At 38.0% G+C, this 19,795-nt stretch overlaps 1 protein-coding gene across 3 annotated transcripts in view; it reads left to right on the top strand.

The window, feature by feature from the left end:
* Positions 1 to 16,914, top strand: part of STX2 (syntaxin 2) — a 47,373-nt gene extending 30,459 nt beyond the window's left edge. For 2 of the 3 annotated variants that reach the window (XM_014598555.3, XM_019486664.1), the window contains exons 4-11: positions 3,441 to 3,515; positions 5,126 to 5,199; positions 5,392 to 5,500; positions 8,157 to 8,230; positions 8,338 to 8,475; positions 10,046 to 10,156; positions 12,371 to 12,495; positions 14,429 to 14,518. In XM_014598555.3, the coding sequence (XP_014454041.1) occupies positions 3,441 to 3,515; positions 5,126 to 5,199; positions 5,392 to 5,500; positions 8,157 to 8,230; positions 8,338 to 8,475; positions 10,046 to 10,156; positions 12,371 to 12,451 (662 nt within the window). In that variant the 3' untranslated portion in view covers positions 12,452 to 12,495; positions 14,429 to 14,518. Of the gene's footprint in view, positions 1 to 3,440; positions 3,516 to 5,125; positions 5,200 to 5,391; positions 5,501 to 8,156; positions 8,231 to 8,337; positions 8,476 to 10,045; positions 10,157 to 12,370; positions 12,496 to 14,428 lie in introns of all 3 variants that reach the window. The other variant, XM_019486665.1, reaches the window with a different exon arrangement.
* The last annotated feature ends 2,881 nt before the right edge of the window (positions 16,915 to 19,795 follow it).

Raw genomic sequence — 19,795 nt, 5'->3', positions numbered from 1 at the left:
GCTTGCAACTCTATTTTTTACTGGGTAACAAAGTGTATGTAATTACATCAGTACAACATATATGCTAGCATTGCACGTATACAGTTATATTTTTGTTCAGTAGTGTAGAATTACTCTTCTGTCCATTCATCACTCATTAAAATGTTCAAGTTTGTTTTCCTGTTTATAATAATACCTGTATATTTATTTCAAGAAAGCATAATGCATTAGGGTGCTGCTTTCATTTTGAATGTACTTGTGGCCACTTCAGTATTTCAAGTAATCCTACTAATAGCTATAAAGTGCTTTATGGAAGTCCATGTGTGCTTGTTGGCAAGATGTAGCCTTTTAAAAAACAAAACACTGTCTTCAGCACCATGTGCCCATATAAAAGCTGCGTATGATGAGAAACTATTTAAAATTGTAGTCTGGCTTTCAATGGGACTTGTGCTTTTAAGTCATCTAGGCCTTATCATATGCATCTATATGTCTAAGAGCTTGATTCATAAGCTACTTACAGCATCTGCTTCTTGGATTCACTGTAGGGACTTAGCTAAATCCCTCCTTATTTAACTGTGTACAATATTCTACAGTGAAATATAGGCAGTGCCTGGTACAGTGAAGTGATGTGATATGGGGAAAACAATCACTGGTAAGTGGACAGAAGTGTATACATACACTATTTATGAAGAAAAAAGCGTTTGAATATAATTATCTTGATAAAAATAAATCACTGTACTTTGTTGTTTGAAGCCCTACTTTTAAAATCCTACTTCAAAAAAAAATACATAATGATTTAGAATTAAATGCTGTGACCTTTGCTTTTGGTTAATAAGGTTGTTAATATTTCCCAAACTTGAACACATGCAGTGACACACACAAACCTAAAAAATGCTAACCTGCTTCTGGTGTAAAACATGTACATCTTTTAAAGAATTACTATCCAGGAACCTTCTGAACATGATTGCCACCGATTCTCACTGCTGTAACATTGCAAGGAGGAAATTAGATATTAAAAGATCTTAGCTTCCTTTATTAAATTAATACTTGCCGTGGTTGACAGCATTTAAAAGTTACTTAAACTGCAGGGTTGAAAAACCTTTATTTCTATTGCTTATCATTTTCTCATTTAAATAGTTACAACAAAAGTATTTCCCCATTTGTCAGTAAATAGAATGCTAAGAAGAACTCAAAGTATCCTTGCTACCGATGTGGGTGTTAATATTATCACTCCTTTTATTTCTGCCATAATATTCATACATGCACTAATTTTAAGGTATCGTCAATGGAGAAATCTGATTATGTCTACGCACTAGATAACTATGGATTCTTAAAGGGTTTGTTTTCGTAGGATTTTTCAGCCAACTAGATTGGTCCTAGTGCATTTGTACCAATGTGGGAACAAGGGTGGGAGATTTCCCTCAAATTGTTATGGAAAAAATATTTAATGCTCGATTAACCACTACATTGCTTCACTTTGTACTAAAATATCATCATTGGTTTAAGTGAAATTACACTGCCAAAAATCTGGAGTAATATCTGGATTTTATATGGAGTGATTAATCAGGCCTAAAGAGCAAAACAGGTTATGGGAGGAGGGGAAAGAGGGATTATAATTGGATGCCAAGTGCAATGGGATTTAGGTGCAGCAAGTTGTTACTGGTTGCAAATTGGCCAAGTTAGGGCTGCAGTTCCTTGGCACTATCCCCAAGAAGAACTTTTTTTGCCTGGGAGAGAGGAGTATTTCTGTAAGAGGGTGATTCTGTACTGGAGAGAGTTAGTGGGGAAGTCACCAAGAAAAATTAGCCCCGAGGAAGGGGCTGCTTTTGCTTATATCTGTTACCTTGGTGCTGTAGAAAATGGAGGACTTATTTTAATTAGAAATTGAGACTAAATGGATTTTGCACCAATCATTAGGTATGCAACCGAATCAAATGAGGTCATATTGTTTGTGAGAGAGTTGATATCTGAACAGAGTATATTTAATTTGTTGTATGATACTAGTAAAGATCAGAAAAGTGTGTATGTTATAACTAGAAGGAAATGGGAGGTTGAAGGAAGGAAGTGTGTGGAGAAAACTCCATAGCTTCAATTAAATAGTTTCTTTGAAACAATACGTTCTGTTGAGACTAAGGGTTCTGATATCAGGTTTGTTCAACTAGTCAAAACACTTGTGTTTAAGTTTCAAATGTAAAATGAGAGGAAGGAAAAGAGAATGAGAAATGCAGGTGTTTGTGCAAGTGTTAGTACATAGTGGCTTTTATACTAGGTACGATTAAACAGTTGTTACTGTTTCGAAAGCAAAGTTGTTGCGTATTTTATTTATTTATTTTAGCTCTGCCTCTATACCGTTACTAATTCAGGTTCACCAGTATTTTTAAATGTGGAACTTTCTAGAAAATTTCTGCTGAAGAGTACATAAGAGTTAAAACCCTAAGTTGTTTTATCAGATTTGAACTTAGAACTCCAAAAGATGCATCTGTTTTGTAATCTTGTCAATATTCTTTTATTTATGAAGATTATAGCACTTTACAGTCCAATAAAAATTACCTAGTAAAGTTTGCAGTAAAAGATGCATGGCATATGTAATGATGATAAAATGTAATGATGATAGAAGTAAACAACATCACTATCTCTTGTTATGTCCATAAGAGCTGGCTCCCAACATGGGGCATGTTGCTGAAGCACCTCTCCACAACTTCTCTGAATGTCATGGCACCCCAGTTGAAAAGCAGTGAGATGGATCCAAATTCAGGAAAAATATGAAGGGGGCACTGAGGCTAAATAGTTGAGAATCCGACCTAGTTGGTGGGGGCAGGATCTCACCCTGCCATGCCCTTCTCTTTCTATTTCCTGCTACCTCCCAACTCTATGTGTGTACTTCGGGGGGGGGGGGGGGGAGGAAGGAGGGAGTGCAGCCCCTATTGCTATGGCTGCTTCAGCAGGGTCTCACATGCTACCAGTCACCCTTGAGGCCTTTCCTGCCAGCCCCAGTGGCATGGGAAGTGTAGAAGGGACAAGCCAGGTGTGTGTCCATGGGCTGTGCCCAGTGCCAGTCCCAGGCAGCAGCAGGCACCTGTCTCCTTGAAACATGGGGGGGCTTCACGCCCTCAGAAGGGGCTACCATCCCTGCAATTTTCATCCAAATCAGGCAAGAAATGAGTGTTTAAGGCATTTTCATGATTCCCCATTATAGCCTATGGGCAAAACAGTTTCGATGTTTGGTTTTGTTTCAGTGTTTTGAAACGAAATGACAAAATGAAACGTGTTTTTCTTTGGAACAGTGAAATAGACATCAAACCGAAACGATGCTGTTTCGCATAGCCCCAGACATTACTCCCAAAATTCTTGCCTCTTCCAAAAGAAATGTTCGCTTTGTCTGCGTTGTTTGTCATTGAGTACAAATGTTTTAAAACGTGATTTTATTTTCTAAAATTTGATTTTATATTCTATTACAAAAGGAACAAAGGAAGAACTTGAGGATTTAAACAAAGAAATTAAGAAAATTGCTAATAAAGTTCGAGCGAAATTAAAGAGTAAGTATTTAAAAAAAAAAAAAAAAGGAAAGAAAGGGGAAAAAAAGTGATTTAAATATTTCATAGAATTTAACGCATGCGTCTGTGATATCAAGGAAGGATTTAAATTTGTGAAATTTTCACTTCAGTGTAATAGCTTCATCATAATCTTATAACTGAGACATTATTGTCCTTATCATAAGGTCCCATACTGTAAGAAAATGCAGTATATATAGTATGACAGAAAATCTAGTTTTACTTAGAATTCTAAATGTTCAAATAAGTGTCACTTATTGTATCAAATTTATCTGTATTTACTAATACACTGTATGTAAGGAAGTATGTAGAAGCCAAATACATTAGATACAGGCACTCACTGTAATTTTTCTTTAAAACAAGAAGCCAGATAGAGTAAGATGGTGTGGGCAGTCATGTATCATTCTAATTGAGAATCTGGTCCAAAATTTAAATTCCTACTGCAGAGTGCTTTGGAAAATCAGACCCTTTAATAAATAAATAAAATAATAATGTAGTAGTCTTAGGGCTTGTCTAAATAGGGAAATAGCCCCCCAAAAAGGCTACCATGGACTACTTCCCCTGTGTAGACACTCTGGGTGCGTCCAGACAAACGGGAATGTGTTTCCCCAAGGACAAGCAGCAGCTCCACACTTTTTGCTGCTGCTACTTGTCCCTAGGGAGCCGCCTGTGTCATGTGCACTCTGGCATGTAGCAGGTTACCCCAGGTGGGGTAAGGCACGCTGGGGCCAGCAACTATGCTGGCCCCAGCAGCCTTAGCTGGGGCCCTCCCAGAGCTGCAGCTGCAGCTCTCCTGCATCAGGAAGCCGGGCCGGCAGCCAGAGCATGGCTCTGGCCAGCCAGGTTCTGGTTTTGGGAGGGACGTGCTGCCGCCATGTGCGCCGCACTGCTTTTTTTGGTGTGGGTTTTCTTGACCCCAGGATCTCCCAGGGTCAAGCCCTCCTGCCCACACTGCAAAGTAGCAGTATGGGAAATGGCTGCATGCGCGGTGTGTGGAACCGCAGATGGGTCTGTGGCACCATAATACCATGTGTCTGTGCTCGTCTGGACAAACCCTTTTAGTCCACACGAAGAGTGCTTTTTGTGATTTAGGTTAATCCGCTTTGAAAGTGAGCTAAGTTAACCTGTAACAGGCACTGTTGGCCTTTGTCAAATAAAACATAGCCCTTTTTTTATTCACTAGGTTACATTAGGTTATCCATAACTGGATATCTCGAGTTAAAGCTTCATTTAATGAACAAATAATTGTTCAGTAAATGAGGCTTATTATTTAATTGTCCTAGCAACCTAATTTTGTTAAACACTTTTTAAACATAACCTCATAAATCAGTAGGAAACAGGTTACTTAAGTTTATTTGTATATTTAAGCAGTTGAATTCTTCACCTAATGTTTTGTATCAGTAATACATTTTAATTTTTATTATGCAATGAATCTTTTTATGGACAAACTATCTGTTTCTATCTGTTATAAATTCTAAGATTTATAAACTCACGTTCATAAAATAGCAATTATTTTTAGTAGCATCACTATAATAGTTATACTGTATGTTATATCCCTAACTCCTTTATAATATGAATTCTTATTTTGTTCCTAGCAATTGAACTAAGTTTTGAACAGGATGAGAATGCTAATAGAACTTCAGTGGACCTCAGGATACGAAAAACACAGGTAGGATGCCCACAGATGAACTGCAAGGATTAAAAAATTTAAATCTCCAGAAGTATGACAGTCATCTGTAAAAGGGCAACAACATTTTCGGGAACCTGCATACTGTGTTATTTTTCTGTAGTTGTATTTTGTTTGTAGAATATTGCATTATATAGATACATTTTTTTTTTTTTTTTATTCTTCAAATATTAGCACTCAGTATTGTCCCGCAAGTTTGTAGAGGTCATGACAGAATACAATGAGACGCAGACACTTTTTCGTGAGCGCAGTAAAGGACGAATACAGCGACAGTTAGAAATAAGTAAGTGACCTGAATTTTGTTTCTCACTTAGAAATCTCAATTCAAATGTTAATAGCTCTTGGTTGTCAATAGATTGCCTTCTGTTGTTAGTTCTTTGTTTTAGACAATATAGGAGTAATAATAACACTTGCCATCCATCTTCTGGTTTTGCTTTCCCATAACTTAAACCTTAGTTTTTGATACCAGGGTTTGTTTGTTTTCTAGGGGGGGGTGGGGGGGGTTGTTTGGGTTTTTTTGGTTGGGTTTTTTGCTCTCATTGTTCAGGATTGTTCAAGCTAATGAAGCAAATCCACAAAAAAATTTTTCTTAACTTGTTAAATAAGAAAGCACTTTTTTAAACTGGGGAATTCAGAAAACAGTTTATGGGACCTACAAGAAACCATTTTAAAAGAGAGTGCAGTTTTTTTGTACTACCCTAACTTAATACAAAAGCTTCCTCTCTTGTTTCAGATATTTCCAAAGTTACAAATTTATGTGCAAGTTCAATGTACCCTTGAAAGCAAGTTCATTGTCAAATGCATCCCATGGAGGTGTCATCTGACCCTCATGGTTTCTCCCAGTCCAGACAGCCCACTTCTGAATCTGGCCCACAAGGGGCTGCTGTGTGGGCAGGTCCAACACACAGCAGGTTGATGTCACCACTACCACTCACCCTGCCACCAAATGTCTGGTGTGCAGTCCCCACTAGCAATGCTGGCCCGCAGGGACATTAACCTCCCATGTGCTCATTGTGCTGACACAGCAGCTCTGGCAGACATGGTGAGAAGCAACACAGACTGGATCTGGAAGTGGGTGGTCAGGCCTGAAAGAAGCCATGCAGTCTGGATCCAGCCTGTCACCTCAAATGAGTTTGACACCTGTGTTTGTAGTCTTCATTATTCAGCAAGTACAGCCAATGCGCTCTGAAGCCATTGTTGTTACAAACCATTTCAAAGGTAGTGTGGCATCATGGGTGGAAGTGTTAGCAATCTGTGCTCTTGCTTGGGTGGGCAGCTCTTCCAGTGTCTAATGCCTGCGCTGCAGTTGTGTCCAGTGCCGGTACTTGTTCCGTGGTTTGGATCCAGTTAAAAAACAGAAGTTGGGAAGTTGCTAATACATAGTACAGAGACAGGCGGGCTAGGATGAGGTCTCTATGTGCAGAGGTCCAACAGCTGCACTCAAACAGGTGAAAATGGTTGAGCAAAGAATGATGACTTGCACCGTACAATTTGTATGCAGATAGTTCCCAGATGAGTGTAAGCTATAGTTTGATTAAACCACATCCTGTCTGTTTTTCTGCATAGCTGAGACGAAAGCTCGGACTATCTGGTTGAGGATTCTTAGAAATTATTTTCAGTCAAGGCAGGGTATGAAAGAAGCCTTAATATAGTCACAGGGTTTTTAAAACTTGCTTTTATTTGGGTGTCTCTGACAAAGGATTCTTTACTGTGTTTTATTTAAACTTATGAACTGAGATGATTTGTTTGTGGATCATTTAAATGGATCACAGTTTTTGTATTTTTCTGGGTTTATTGAATATTGCATGTTATTCCCTGGGATGCAGTATCACTTGCTGAATTTTTTTCACTTGTGAAGGATCGCTCCATTTTAAGGTACTTTTTCTTAACATAATAAGCTAATTTTTCCACATTACAATGAATAGAATTGGTTCTAGCTTTTTTCTCTGTACCTTAACCAGAAACCTGACAAGTTACAACAGAATTAAACACTTATTCAAAATAACTTTAGAGCAGAAGATTAGATGAGACCTTTTCATTTTGTGGACGCACCTTAATACAGAAGTTCTTGTGAATTGCCTGTTGATGTCATCAGTCGTGTGCATATCCCAGTTTCCCAGCTTGTCGTTCTGTAGCCGCCATGTATTATTTCAAGTGCTTGCAGGGAAAAGTAACATTAGAAATTTTGAAATGAATTTGTAACGGGCTCTGTGTTTGCTTGACAACTTCTCAGTCAACAGTTTTTTTGCTGAGTGGGTGTTTTGCTGACTCTCAGTTGTAGGTGAGTCATTATATCACATGGGGATAATGGTAATCAGAGTGGCTTTCTGCAGAGGACCTGAAGTGTAATTGAGAAAATCCCCAGAGAACAGACTAGGAAGTCAGAGAAAGGAACATAGGACTGAAGGAGACCTTTATAGTTATTTGGTCCCTTCCTGTGCTACAGCAGGCACCAGGACGTATTTTAACTCATTGGCTAGGATTTGGCTGATTCTTGTGAACTTTTGTTTTAAATTCTTGTAAATAATGCCAAATTCTAGAAAGAGGTAAGTACAGATTCCTGGCAACTTTTATCAATTCTAGAGCAGGACGGAGGAAGCTGGGTCCATATGATCAACCAACTCTTTGCACCGTAAATTGCCTGCAGGACTACATGTTTGAGAGGTGTTGAAAAAAGCAGTGGGACCAGAGTAACAAATCAGACACTTACTATAGTAGAATATGGGCAACGGCAACAGTAGGAAAGCAATGCAAATTAACAGAAGTGACAAGTTAATACAGCTGAGGCAAATGTCTGGTATTAACTGCTACATATTTCTTGTCGTGAACAGTGATCATACTTCTGTTTTTAAATTATGAGCCTAGCTATAGTAAATAATTTTAATATGAGTAGTTAAAGTAATAATACTTCCTAACAGTAGAATATGCCTTCTTCCTAGCTGGAAAAACCACCACTGATGAAGAACTGGAAGAAATGTTAGAAAGTGGTAATCCTTCTATTTTCACTTTTGATGTACGTATTCACAACCCAATTTGTGGCCATCATATATTTCTGCTGCTTCCTTTGTTCAGGACCATGCCAATTACATTAATCATGTCTGTCTGTTTCTTCTTCCAAAGATTATCTCAGACTCCCAGATTACTAGACAAGCTCTAAATGAAATTGAGTCCCGTCATAAAGATATTATGAAACTGGAATCCAGTATACGGGAACTACATGACATGTTTATGGACATGGCAATGTTTGTTGAGACTCAGGTAACTGAACCAATTTAAATACACGCCTCGTTTTGAGTAATTGAGGATTTTTTAAGTTTTCCTGTTTAAAAATACGCAAAACCAGTTGCATTCCTTCAAATCTTAGTCTTGCCGCTTGCAGCTTTTTTACAGCTATTATCTTTTGTTTGAATTTTCTTATTGCAACCTGTGAAACTAAAGAAAAGCTGCTGAATATTGACATTAATAGATTTAAAGCCAAAAAATATCATTTGATCACATCTGCTTGGGATAATTGTGTAATCCATCGCATATAAAAAATTGCTAAATGTTACTGGATAAGCATTTTGCAGTATGTACATTTGTGTGCATTTAAAAGTACAAATCCCAAGGATAAAACTGATCTTAGTTACACAGTCTAATGTCCTAGTCAGGACTAGATAACATGTTGGATAAATACGTTGACCTAGATTTAGATTTGAATAGTAAGTAAGAATAATTGGTCTGACTATGTCACAGCAACAATTTATGTTTTGAAAACCAAGCAGCAGGAGTTGTTAGGTATGACAAGAGACTAGAATGTGCTAGACTTGAATTTGCAGAGAAGCATAAAGAAGACTTACACAATGTATACCGACACTTCCATATAACTTAATGTTAATAGGAATACAGCGGAAGAGCCAGTGACTGCTGCTGTTCAATTTCATGATCATTATGTGGTTAGAGGTAGAAAGAAAAGATACTAGGGGTTAAGCAATTACTTCTGTTTTCATTCTTCATGAGACTTGTTCAGTTGACCATACTAACCCAGGTTTTTAGGATTAGTTGACCTTTTTTGCTGTGAAAATAAAATATACATTACAGTACATGATAATTCAGTAGGTAGTACTGTAATCAATCTTCATTTAAGAGATCTTTTTGAAGGAGTTCATACTTTATTGTACGTGTAGCTTTAATACACAATGGACAATTGTGAAAACTACTAGTAGATTGTAAATGTGTGGAAATGAACAAACTTTACTTGTGCATCATTCTTTAATACTTTGCTGTTCACTGCTGCTGATTTATGACTTCTGATGGACAGAAACACAGGTAACGGATCTGTTGTAATACATCAGCAACCTTGCATTTCACTCCCAAAGTTCATTCATCACAACTAAGTTAAAATTTATTCTGAACTGGCATTCTAAGCTGTCAGTTTTGAGGAATCTTTGTCCTTAAAAACGATGACTAATATGGGGTATCTCTAGGTACATCTTCTTGCGGTTTCCAAAAACATGTTCAGACATTTCTGACCTCTTTAGTATGCCAGTTCCAGACTATCTGTTAAAGCATACCTTGTTCTTAGGATATGCTTTAAATTATCAGTATTTTATTCCTGCCTGCCCTATTGTTTCCCCCACCCACCTAAAATTTTCTAAGAGACCTTGCTTCTTGTTCCCTTTTTTCCCATTACATATGGATGCAAAAAATGTCACCCATTAATACATTACACAAATAATTCCTTCCCTTTTTAAAAATGTTACATTTATGTGGCTGTCTTCAGGTCCAGCATACAGGTTTTTATGATGTTGCTATTAGTGATAACGCCTCTTAAAAACTGTATTTTAAGGGAGAAATGATCAACAACATAGAAAAGAATGTGATGAATGCATCAGACTATGTAGAGCATGCTAAAGAAGAGACGAAAAAGGCTGTTAAATATCAAAGTAAAGCACGAAGGGTATGTTTTTTTTCCTATAGCTATATTAAGAATTTTACTAGTATGGCACAATACAAAAAATACTTTTTATTCTGTTCTTTTATATGCTGTAATTTGATTTGCTTGTTTCTTTCTTGTAAGACTTGGCGCAAAGAAGCATCACTTTCATTTGGCTGGCAGCTGGAGCGTGGCTCCGGCTGGCCAGGCTCTGGTTTTGGGCAGTACATGCTGTCCCCATGTGCACCGCGCCACTATTTTTTTGCATGGGTTTTTTTGACCCCGGGATCTCCCAGGGTCAAAAATCCACCCTGTGCTGCTACTGTGCAAAACAGAGAACGCCTAAATGTGCTCTGTATGGCACTGCAGGCAGGGCTGCCGTGCCACATGGCCGCGCTCATCTGGATGTGGCCTTAGGGTATGTCCAGCTGAGGATGCATGTACATGGGTGTGCGTTTGCTGTAGCACAAAAAGCAGTGGCACATATTTGGCACATCCCTGCACGTATGCTCCAGCACACAGCAAATTGTCCTGGGGGCAGGGGGCCTGTGCTGGCCCCAGCAGCCGTACCTGGTGTTCTGGGGGCCTCCAGGAGTAGCAACAGCACCAATCTGGTTACACAGACCCTGGCCGGCAGCCAGAGTATATCTCTGGATGGCCAGGCTCTCTTTCTGGTGGCACCCTGCTGATGTGTGCACTGCGCTGCTTTTTTTTTTTTTTTGGACACTGGGGTCTCCTGGTGTCAAATTTTGGTGCCACATTGCAAATTAGCAATGCAGTGAACGGGTGCACATGTGCCACATGCAGTTTGCAGCACCTCAAACAGTTTTGAGGTGCCACAGACTGCATGTGCATGCTCATCTGGATGTGTCCTTAGTGTTCTTTTGCCATCACAATAAATTGAACATATAGAAAGTATAAACCCCTAGAGAGTATTTAAATTGTAATGCAAGTAAATATCATCCATAATTCCCTTTATTCATTTACTATGTCATCTCAGAATTTTTTGGGAACTAAGTAAGTTTATAGCAGTACAGGTACTCCTCACTTAACATCGTCCCGGTTAACTTTGTTTTGTTATTACGTCACTGATCTATTAGAGGATATACTCATTTAAAGTTGTGCAATGTTCGGTTATAATGTTGTTTGGCTGCTGCCTGCCAATAAATAATTACTGTGATGTCATTGGATTTGCTTAACACCATTTCGCTTAAAGTTGCATTTTTCAAGAACATAACTACAATGTTAAGTGAGGAGTAGCTGTATTGAATTTTATCACTGAGGCACTGAGCTGGCCATGTGTTCATAAATGTATTTCTGGAGGTGATCTGACACTTTTTCTCTTACCCATCTGTTAACACGGTAAATCAACTTCCAGAAACTGATCATTCCATACTTACAATGATATTTCCAGTGGTTTTCTGCCTGTATTTTGTCACTGGTACACAATTCTATAATGTGTGAGTCGTCATAATTTGATGGGCACCAAACATGACTCAAAAGTTTGAAATAATTTTAATACCATTGGAAAGTTTTTATTTTTAAAAGTGGCATTTACTCATTTGCATCAGCGTTGAAAGTGTTTCAGTTTGCAGATATGTCTCTTCCCTTTATCTCCCCCCCCCCCCGAAAAGTTCATTAAATTCGTAAACTACTAAAAGAGTTGCTTTTTGAGCTTTAAAGCCATTTCATTAAGATTTCTGCAACCAAGCATCTGTATTGTTTCAGACTTATTTCTTTTCTTTTTAAAATTGCAATGATGTTTTATATGGTGAGTTAACGATAGCAGTAAACTCCAGTAAGATCTTTGCTTTATGTGCCTGATGTGTTAAAAATTGAAACAAATCAGTTGGGTATTATGGGAAAAGCTGGTTCTATATTGGACTATGGAATTATAAATAAAAAATAATCATTGACTACACACAATCTATTTTTAAGGTTTATGTGTTTGTCACTTAATTGAAAATAAATTAACACTTTATAAGTTTTAATATATTTTAAAATAAATGGGTATCTGACACGAGACCAAATGTTTCCCTGTTGGTGCAAAAAGTCATGGCCTCACAGGATTAGTGATCTTTTTTTAGAAACCAAATGTTTGTTTAAATAGTGTTGGATCTAAGAGTTTAAAAACAAATGAAATAATTTTTTTTTGTTAAAAAAAGTCTCGATTAAAACTATATCATGTTTAATCCTGCATTCTGAAATTAATAATTCTATATTAACCTTTTTTGACAGAAAAAATGGATAATTGTCATTGTATCACTGGTCTTGCTTGCGATAATTGCTCTAATTATTGGTTTATCAGTTGGTCGGTGATGCTTGGATAACTTCAGCATGCATGCATCTCTGCCAGCCTGGCAGTAAGTAACTAATCCACTAATTTTGCTTTTGTTCAGCATTGGCAACTCACTAAGCAAAGGCACTTTATTTTACTGCCTCTTAATACCTATATAGTACAAACACCACACAAACGTGGATTTGATGAATTACTGGATCTGATTCATCAGAAGTTCATGTAAAAGCCTTTGTGTGTTTTCACAAGTGGGCATCTTGTGAATAATGAAAACTGTGACATCTAGTGGTAAATTACTCATCCGGGAGATCACATGAGATACCTGAACGTTTAACATCAGTGGGACCAACATTGGTCTGCACTTTCATTGGCATATAACTTTTTTTCAAATAATTTTTTTCCACATGTTTAAACAGAATTTTCAAAACAGACCCATGATACATTTTTGTGTGCTCTGTTTTGCAGCACAGATCATCCTTATGTTTTCCAGTTTGAAACAATATTTTTAACCAGCTCTTGTATGAGATGAGAACATCTAAAATAGGAATCTTCCTAAGAGGTTACTTTGGAGATAAGATAAGGCAGTTTCTTTTAAAACTTCTAAAACACCCTTTTTGCTGTATTAGTAGAATAAATTATTGTCCACGTAGCAGTACCATGTCCAGTTAAACTATGATGAGCAAAATCATTCACTTTCTAATTTTAGGACATGAAGTTAATTAAACTAACACTCTTTAACATTGGAATGTTTGTTTTTGTTGTTATTGATGTAACTTCAGTTTAATTAGAAATTACTAAATTTACTAAACTACGTAGAATCTAAGATAGCTAACAGTGCATTGGACTTCGTGATATATTATAGTTTGTGTAGCCCATTTAGTAGGACTGTGCGAAGCTTCGGCCCCTGATTTGATTTGTCGGAGATTCGGCCCAATTCGGTGGCCAAATCTCCGAATCAAATCAGAGGACCCTTTAATCTCTCCAAATTGAATTGGAGCCCTCCAAATTGATTCAGAGAGATTCAGAAAGATTCAGAGATTTAGATATAGACACAGCTTTAAATATTTTTTCTACGTACCTCTCTGTAGCAGGCAGTTTGTGAATGCTGTGATGCTGGGGCACATGAAGTGTCCCACAGGAGTGCGGGGGACTCCCCAGTGCACTTGGCAGCAGACCCGGAAGTGGACCAGAAGTACTGCTCTGCCAGAGGGCACACAGGGTGGGGGGGCACCCCCCAGCTTAGCAACTGGTACCTCCTGGGTCTGGGGGGCCCCTTGCATTCCTGTGGGATGCTCCATCCACCCCACCATCGCAGCATTCACAAGCCGCCATCGTACCTCAAGGTATGTAGACAAAACATTTAGAGCTGTGCCTATGGCCGAATCACTGATTCTCCAAATCAGCATCGAATCTGCAGATTCAGGTTCGGTCGATTTCAAATCGGGGACAGCGATCCGAACAAATAAATCAAATCACTGTCCCTGATTCAGGCCAAATCCGAATCAAATAGGGCCTGCTTTGCACACCCCTACCATTTAGCTGTAACTCTTGTGATCTAGTAATATATCATTGGTTTTACTGACTTTTACTGTATGCTACTTGATACTCTGTTCATTCTTAAAGCTAAAGTAATACACAAGTATCTACCAAAAAAAGGCTAACATAAGCAGTTTTCCAATTTTCCTGTTATAAATGTATATTTTTCTTCATTCTCAGCTTTCATATTTAGTGAATTCTAATGTATTGACAGAATTTGCTTTTCCTTTTAATATGGGTGTTCCACAAAGTAAATGGACAAGTATTAGGTAAATAAAGTCAGTAGGGAGAGATTAGTCATAAGAATTGCACAGTACTGGGTTCTCTTAAAAAAAAATTGAGCCACATATCAATATTTATCCATATACTATGTGTGATAGATACAGAATACGCATATATAGTTACAAAGTAGATTGGAATTCTGATATGGTGCTTTAATCTAGATTTTTCTGTTTTTTTTCCAGAAAATGATGTTCATAATTATTTGTGTAACTGTCTTGCTTGTGATCCTTGGAATTATCCTAGCAACCACGTTCTCATAGCAAGCATATTCCAGGAATTATGAATCTTCAGACACTCCAAATCACAGCTACACTAAAACCAAATACTTTAGTTTTGTGTAAGGGATGTTTTACACCAAGTTACCATGATGAGCTATCATTAGAAATTTAAAAATGAAAACTCAGTGGCCCTTAATGTTTAATACTATCGGAGAATTTGACTATTTATTGGATATGGGTTTGGATTTTCATCCTAAACTGCATGTGTTTGTGAGTATGAAGCCTGTTTTTAACCATTTTAAAAGTAAAGTGATTTGAGAAATCAGCTTTTGATATCATAGTGTTATGAACACAATTTAATTAACAAAACATTAAATAGTTCTATATTTGGCTTCACTCTTCAATTGCTAATATAAATCTAATTATGAATGTTAGTAGCACATTTGTGTTCTCTTCTTATTAGGAAAATAATTGATTTTTTGAACACTTTTAATGAGTTGCTAACCATAACTTTAAATACAACATTAGCTGTTCAGTTATCTTTGTGTATCTAGTTTTTAAAGAGAAATATCTTCCCCTGTGATAAGTACTGCATTATTTTATTTTCAAACTCAGTTTTCACTTAAGGATGATATTATACAACTGTTTTTAATTCATTGAGGAAAAACCCAGGTTCCAGAAAGGTTATGAGGCAACCCAAAAGGAACTGAAATGCCTCCTTTTTATAGTGACTATAAAATATAAACTGTTTTTTTAAATCTCTCCAGAAGATGATTTGGAAGGTTTCACTCAACAACACTGCAGCAAGTTGCATTAACTTAGAATTTAAAAAAAGGCCTGGCTTTCACACATCACTGTGAAGCTTGCTGTTCAATTTTGTATTATTGATATTAATTTATTGTTTTTAAAAAAGATTTTAAGCAATTAATCCACATAATTAAGAAAATGGCTGCAATACTTTCCGGGCATAATAATGCAATAATGAATCGCAAATAGCATTTGAGCTTTTTAGAAAGATATGCACAATAAATTGTATTTTAGACTATAACACTAAATTGACTGATCAGTTTAGCTTTACAGTTTATGTCAGCATGGCCAAATCCCATACTTCATCTTGTTCCTCAAAGTAAAAATCAAGCCTTAATTTTCAAGTGTTTTGCAAATGGTAGTCCATGATGAAAGCAAACAGAAACAAATATATGCTTCTTTTAGTCGCATTTTAGTTTGGGATTTGCTAAGTGAGACACTGATTTGTTATGAAATTTACTGTTGTGAATTTATGTAACATGTATGAAGTGTTTAGTATTAATAATATGCATCAGTTATGATAGTTTGTAAAGTTTTAAACTTTTCAAATGTAACCAATATAACTGAACTTATTGTTACATTTTGTACTTGTACCTTTCTGTGTAAAATATTTGTAATTTGTATTTTAATTTCTCATTGTTTAAATATATTTGTGTAGATATGTTGAGACAAATGTCAAACAAGCATAATGGGTGCCTTCTTAATACCTGGCCTAAAACTTTGTTCGTTATGATTGAAAATATTACTCTCCTTGGAGATGATGTTAAATGTAATTTTTTTTTTCTTGCAGGTTACTAAATCCTTAAACATTAAGATTATATTTTTATTTAAAATATATGAGATCCATGTTATACACTAAAATGTAGCTTTCAGAATACAGCCCATTTAACTGCTTCCTAGTATTCAACAATGCTTACAACATATAGCATCTATTGAGGAGTATTCCTGCACGATACTGCCCAAATGTACTGTGAATTTCTCTTCTGATTTATAGCTAGTCCTAAACAAACTTGTAAAAAAAAAAAAAAAAATAGTCCTGGACTCTTTTAAGTTTACTGAAATTTTTTCATCAGTGAACATTTTTCTTTTAACCCTCTGTTGGAATCTGAGAAGTCTTCAGTGATTATGAGAGGGTCTTTGTGTAAAAGTACTGATGAGGTTGGTTTGCCTTAATATTCAGTTCTTAAGTAGAATGCCTTTTATTGTCTAGCTTTGTTTTCTATTATTTTTGACAAGTAAAACTTATTTATAGGAATTTACAGAAAATTTTAGTTCAGGAAATACTCCATGCTGTCATTTCAGTCATCCCACAAAATGCCAACTGCGTCTAATAATTTTGTGGTTTATCTGTTCATGTACAAGTGATTATCAGTAATATCAATTGCCTAGATCATGTAGTACTGTTATATAATTGCCTCAAATCCGTTTTTATATATATAGATATATATATATATATATATATCTATATAGATACATAAAGAGACAAAGAAATAGGTATGTGGCATTGTGTAGAATGTTTATATAGATATACAACGCCACATACCTATTTCTTTGTCTCTTCAAAAACAAAGAACTAATTTCTGGTAACATTTTATGGAAAAATCTTTAAGCCCCTATGTACAAATAAATTTATCTAAACAATACTTTATTTGTGATTGTTATTATGTTGAATATATTATTAATGTTTACACAGGCTGTTGGAAATGTGTAGATGTGTGGATGGTATATTAATTAAAGCTTTTGTAAAGATCCAAAAACTGGTGTTCCATAGAATAGGAGAGAAAAGGCCATAGCCTCAAGCGTTTCCTTTACAAAAATCTCTTATTTGGCCCCAATGTGCAATCACTGATATTGGTAACTTAATGAAGCCATCCCATGAGGTGAAACAGGAAATTATTTTTAATGAACACATTTTGAAGACATTGGCACTGCTCATTTTAATAAAAACAGTTCTGTATTTACACATTTATGTCCGTAGATTTGGGGTACTTACGAGAGAGAAAACTAAAGCTGGTAACTGCTAAAAACTGAGAGAAGGGAAAGCAAGGGAGTTCCTGAATGGCTCTGCAGTGAGTATTGATTTGTTATTAAGACCTGGGGCTTCCATTTCTACATCTCTGGCTTAAATTAAGACTACAAATCAACATTTTGTCGTGGTATTATCAGAGTGATATTGTAGCTGTGATAGTCCCATAAATATGCAAGAAGCAAGGGTTTTTGAGGTGATAATCTTTTATTTGACCAGCTGCATAGTTGGTAGAAATTTTAGACAAGATTTCAGGCTCAAGGTGCACTCCCTCAGGTGACTTATGCCATTGGTCCAGTAGAAGAGGTCACCCCCCAAAAATTGCTGCTGCTGCTCGCAAATCAGGTCTTTTGATATTTTGGATGACAAAGAGCTAAATCATGGTAATCTTATTCATTTTGATCAGTGTTACTCCATGAAACGTCGTATTGACTTCCATGGGATTTCCAACTCGGTAAGGTTCTGTACCATATGAGGGAGGGAATTGGACTCTGGCCTTATCATCCCATTGGGGCAGCTGTTTCTGATACACACATCACCTGTTTGAAAGCATGAACTCATTGGCTTAAAATAATTGTGTACAGGTTTTCAAGGAGAAAGTATTATCAATCACAGCTTTTCCAACATGTTGGCAATATATGGCATAACACTTTCAAAGGTGTTCAAGTCCCATGTTGAAAAGTGACATAACTCCTATATCTATTTTGAAAATGGGCTTAGGTAGGGTTCAAAAGTCACTTAAGCATTTTTTTAAATGTTCTCCAAGATGATCTTTCATTAGCCTTTAGTACAGGGGTGGGCAAAATGGAGGATCTGGCCAGCAGCTGGATTCCATTTCCCAACAGCAGCTGCCTGCATGGCTGGTGCCGGTCTCCATGGCGATCCCAGCTGCAGCTGTGCTGTGATAGTGCAAGGCTGGGGTTGCCACGGAGACTGGCCCCAGCCCACTGGCAGGGTGCGCAGCAGGACAGGGCAGGGGGCTGGTCCAGAGCCGCTGGGATCTTGTGGCGGGGGCAGCTTGGTCGGGGCCAGGGCTGACCTGTGATCCACTGCCTGCGCACCCCTGCCCTGGCTCCTTGCAGTAGCAACAGCGTGGTCCCGAGCCATGGCACAGCTGCCATCTGCTGCCTCAGCGCACCTGCCCAGAGTGTGCAGGCTGCACGTTGCAGCTCTGCCTTGGCCCCAGACCAAGCTGCCCCCTCCACAAGATCCCAGTGGCTCCAGAGCAGCCCCCTGCCCTGCCCTGCCGGGTACCCTACCAGTGCTGCTGGGGCCAGTTTCCATGGCAACCCCAGTCTTGCAATATCACAGCGCAGCTCTGGCTGGGGTCTCCATGGAAACTGACCCCAGCCATGCAGGCAGGGGCTGCTGGGAAATGGAGTCCGCTGGTGGCCGGATCTGGCCCAGAGACCAGACTTTGCCCGCCCCTGCTTTAGTATATAGCAAAGAAAATAGACCATTTCATATTACTTGCCATGTTTAAAGCATGGTCTAATTTAACACTTTGAAGTATGATGTGCCTACTCAAAGTTGTTTTTGTATCCCGTTAATAATGCTGTAAAGGCTAGGCACAAGTGAGCATACCCACATGGGTTTGAATCTGTTGTTTCTGGCTGTAGGAGCATGGCCTTGGAAGCATATCTGTTTCCTGGTAAATACTTCAGTATTCTCCATAAAAGCTAAGCACTTGCTATAGTGTTTATCAAAGTTGCCTCATGCTTCAGTTTCTTGTAATTTAGCAAAACTTTAGTTCCTTTGGGCTGACATTTAACATGCTGGCTCTCTGCCACAGGGACTGGAAATGTGTCATGGATATGTCCTTGCTGTCATTGAGGAAATCCACCTACATTTTGAAACCTTTGAAAAGTACTTCAGCAGCTATATGATCTCTAGTGAGCATGCAGAAAAAAACTCTCAAGAGTCCATCCTTCCTGAGCACGTGCTTGACCCTCACAGCTCCTGGGGTTACAAGCTTAAACTGCTGGTCTTGCAGAGCAACTGAGCACGCTTCAGCAGCAAGCTATGAAAGCTGGAGATCCCCTACAGTGGCTGCTCTCGGCTGCTTTGGTGTCATGGGGCTGGCCCCGAAACAAGGGAATCTGGTAAAACGGGAAATTGAAGGGAAGAGGGGCTGGGTGGACAAGAATATTATAACAGGAAGGAGAACCAAGAAGGTTGGTGAAGCTGGGACTGTTTGAATGAGTGTAGAGAGACTGGGAGAAGGAGCCTAGTGAGCCAAGGGGAATATTAAGATCCACTTGGCTGGGATGGGACATAGAGATTATGATGAGGAGCCAGAGAGGCAAGTAGGCAGAGTGAGACTGGACAAAGAGCAAAGGTTTAATAAGAGGATTAGGAGCTGGAGTGGGGGAAAGAAAGTGAATCAGCAGGCTGGAGGATATAAATACTGAGCAAAAAGATTGGGACGGAGTATGGCAAGGGACTAAGCCTGGGAGCATGTGAGCAAGTGGTAAGATTAGGACTTAAACAGCGAGCCT

This window comes from Alligator mississippiensis, chromosome 10, assembly GCF_030867095.1.
Source record: "Alligator mississippiensis isolate rAllMis1 chromosome 10, rAllMis1, whole genome shotgun sequence".
Taxonomy (NCBI): domain Eukaryota; kingdom Metazoa; phylum Chordata; order Crocodylia; family Alligatoridae; genus Alligator; species Alligator mississippiensis.
Note: the sequence above shows the minus strand (reverse complement) of the source record. Positions and strands in the feature narration are given on the sequence as shown.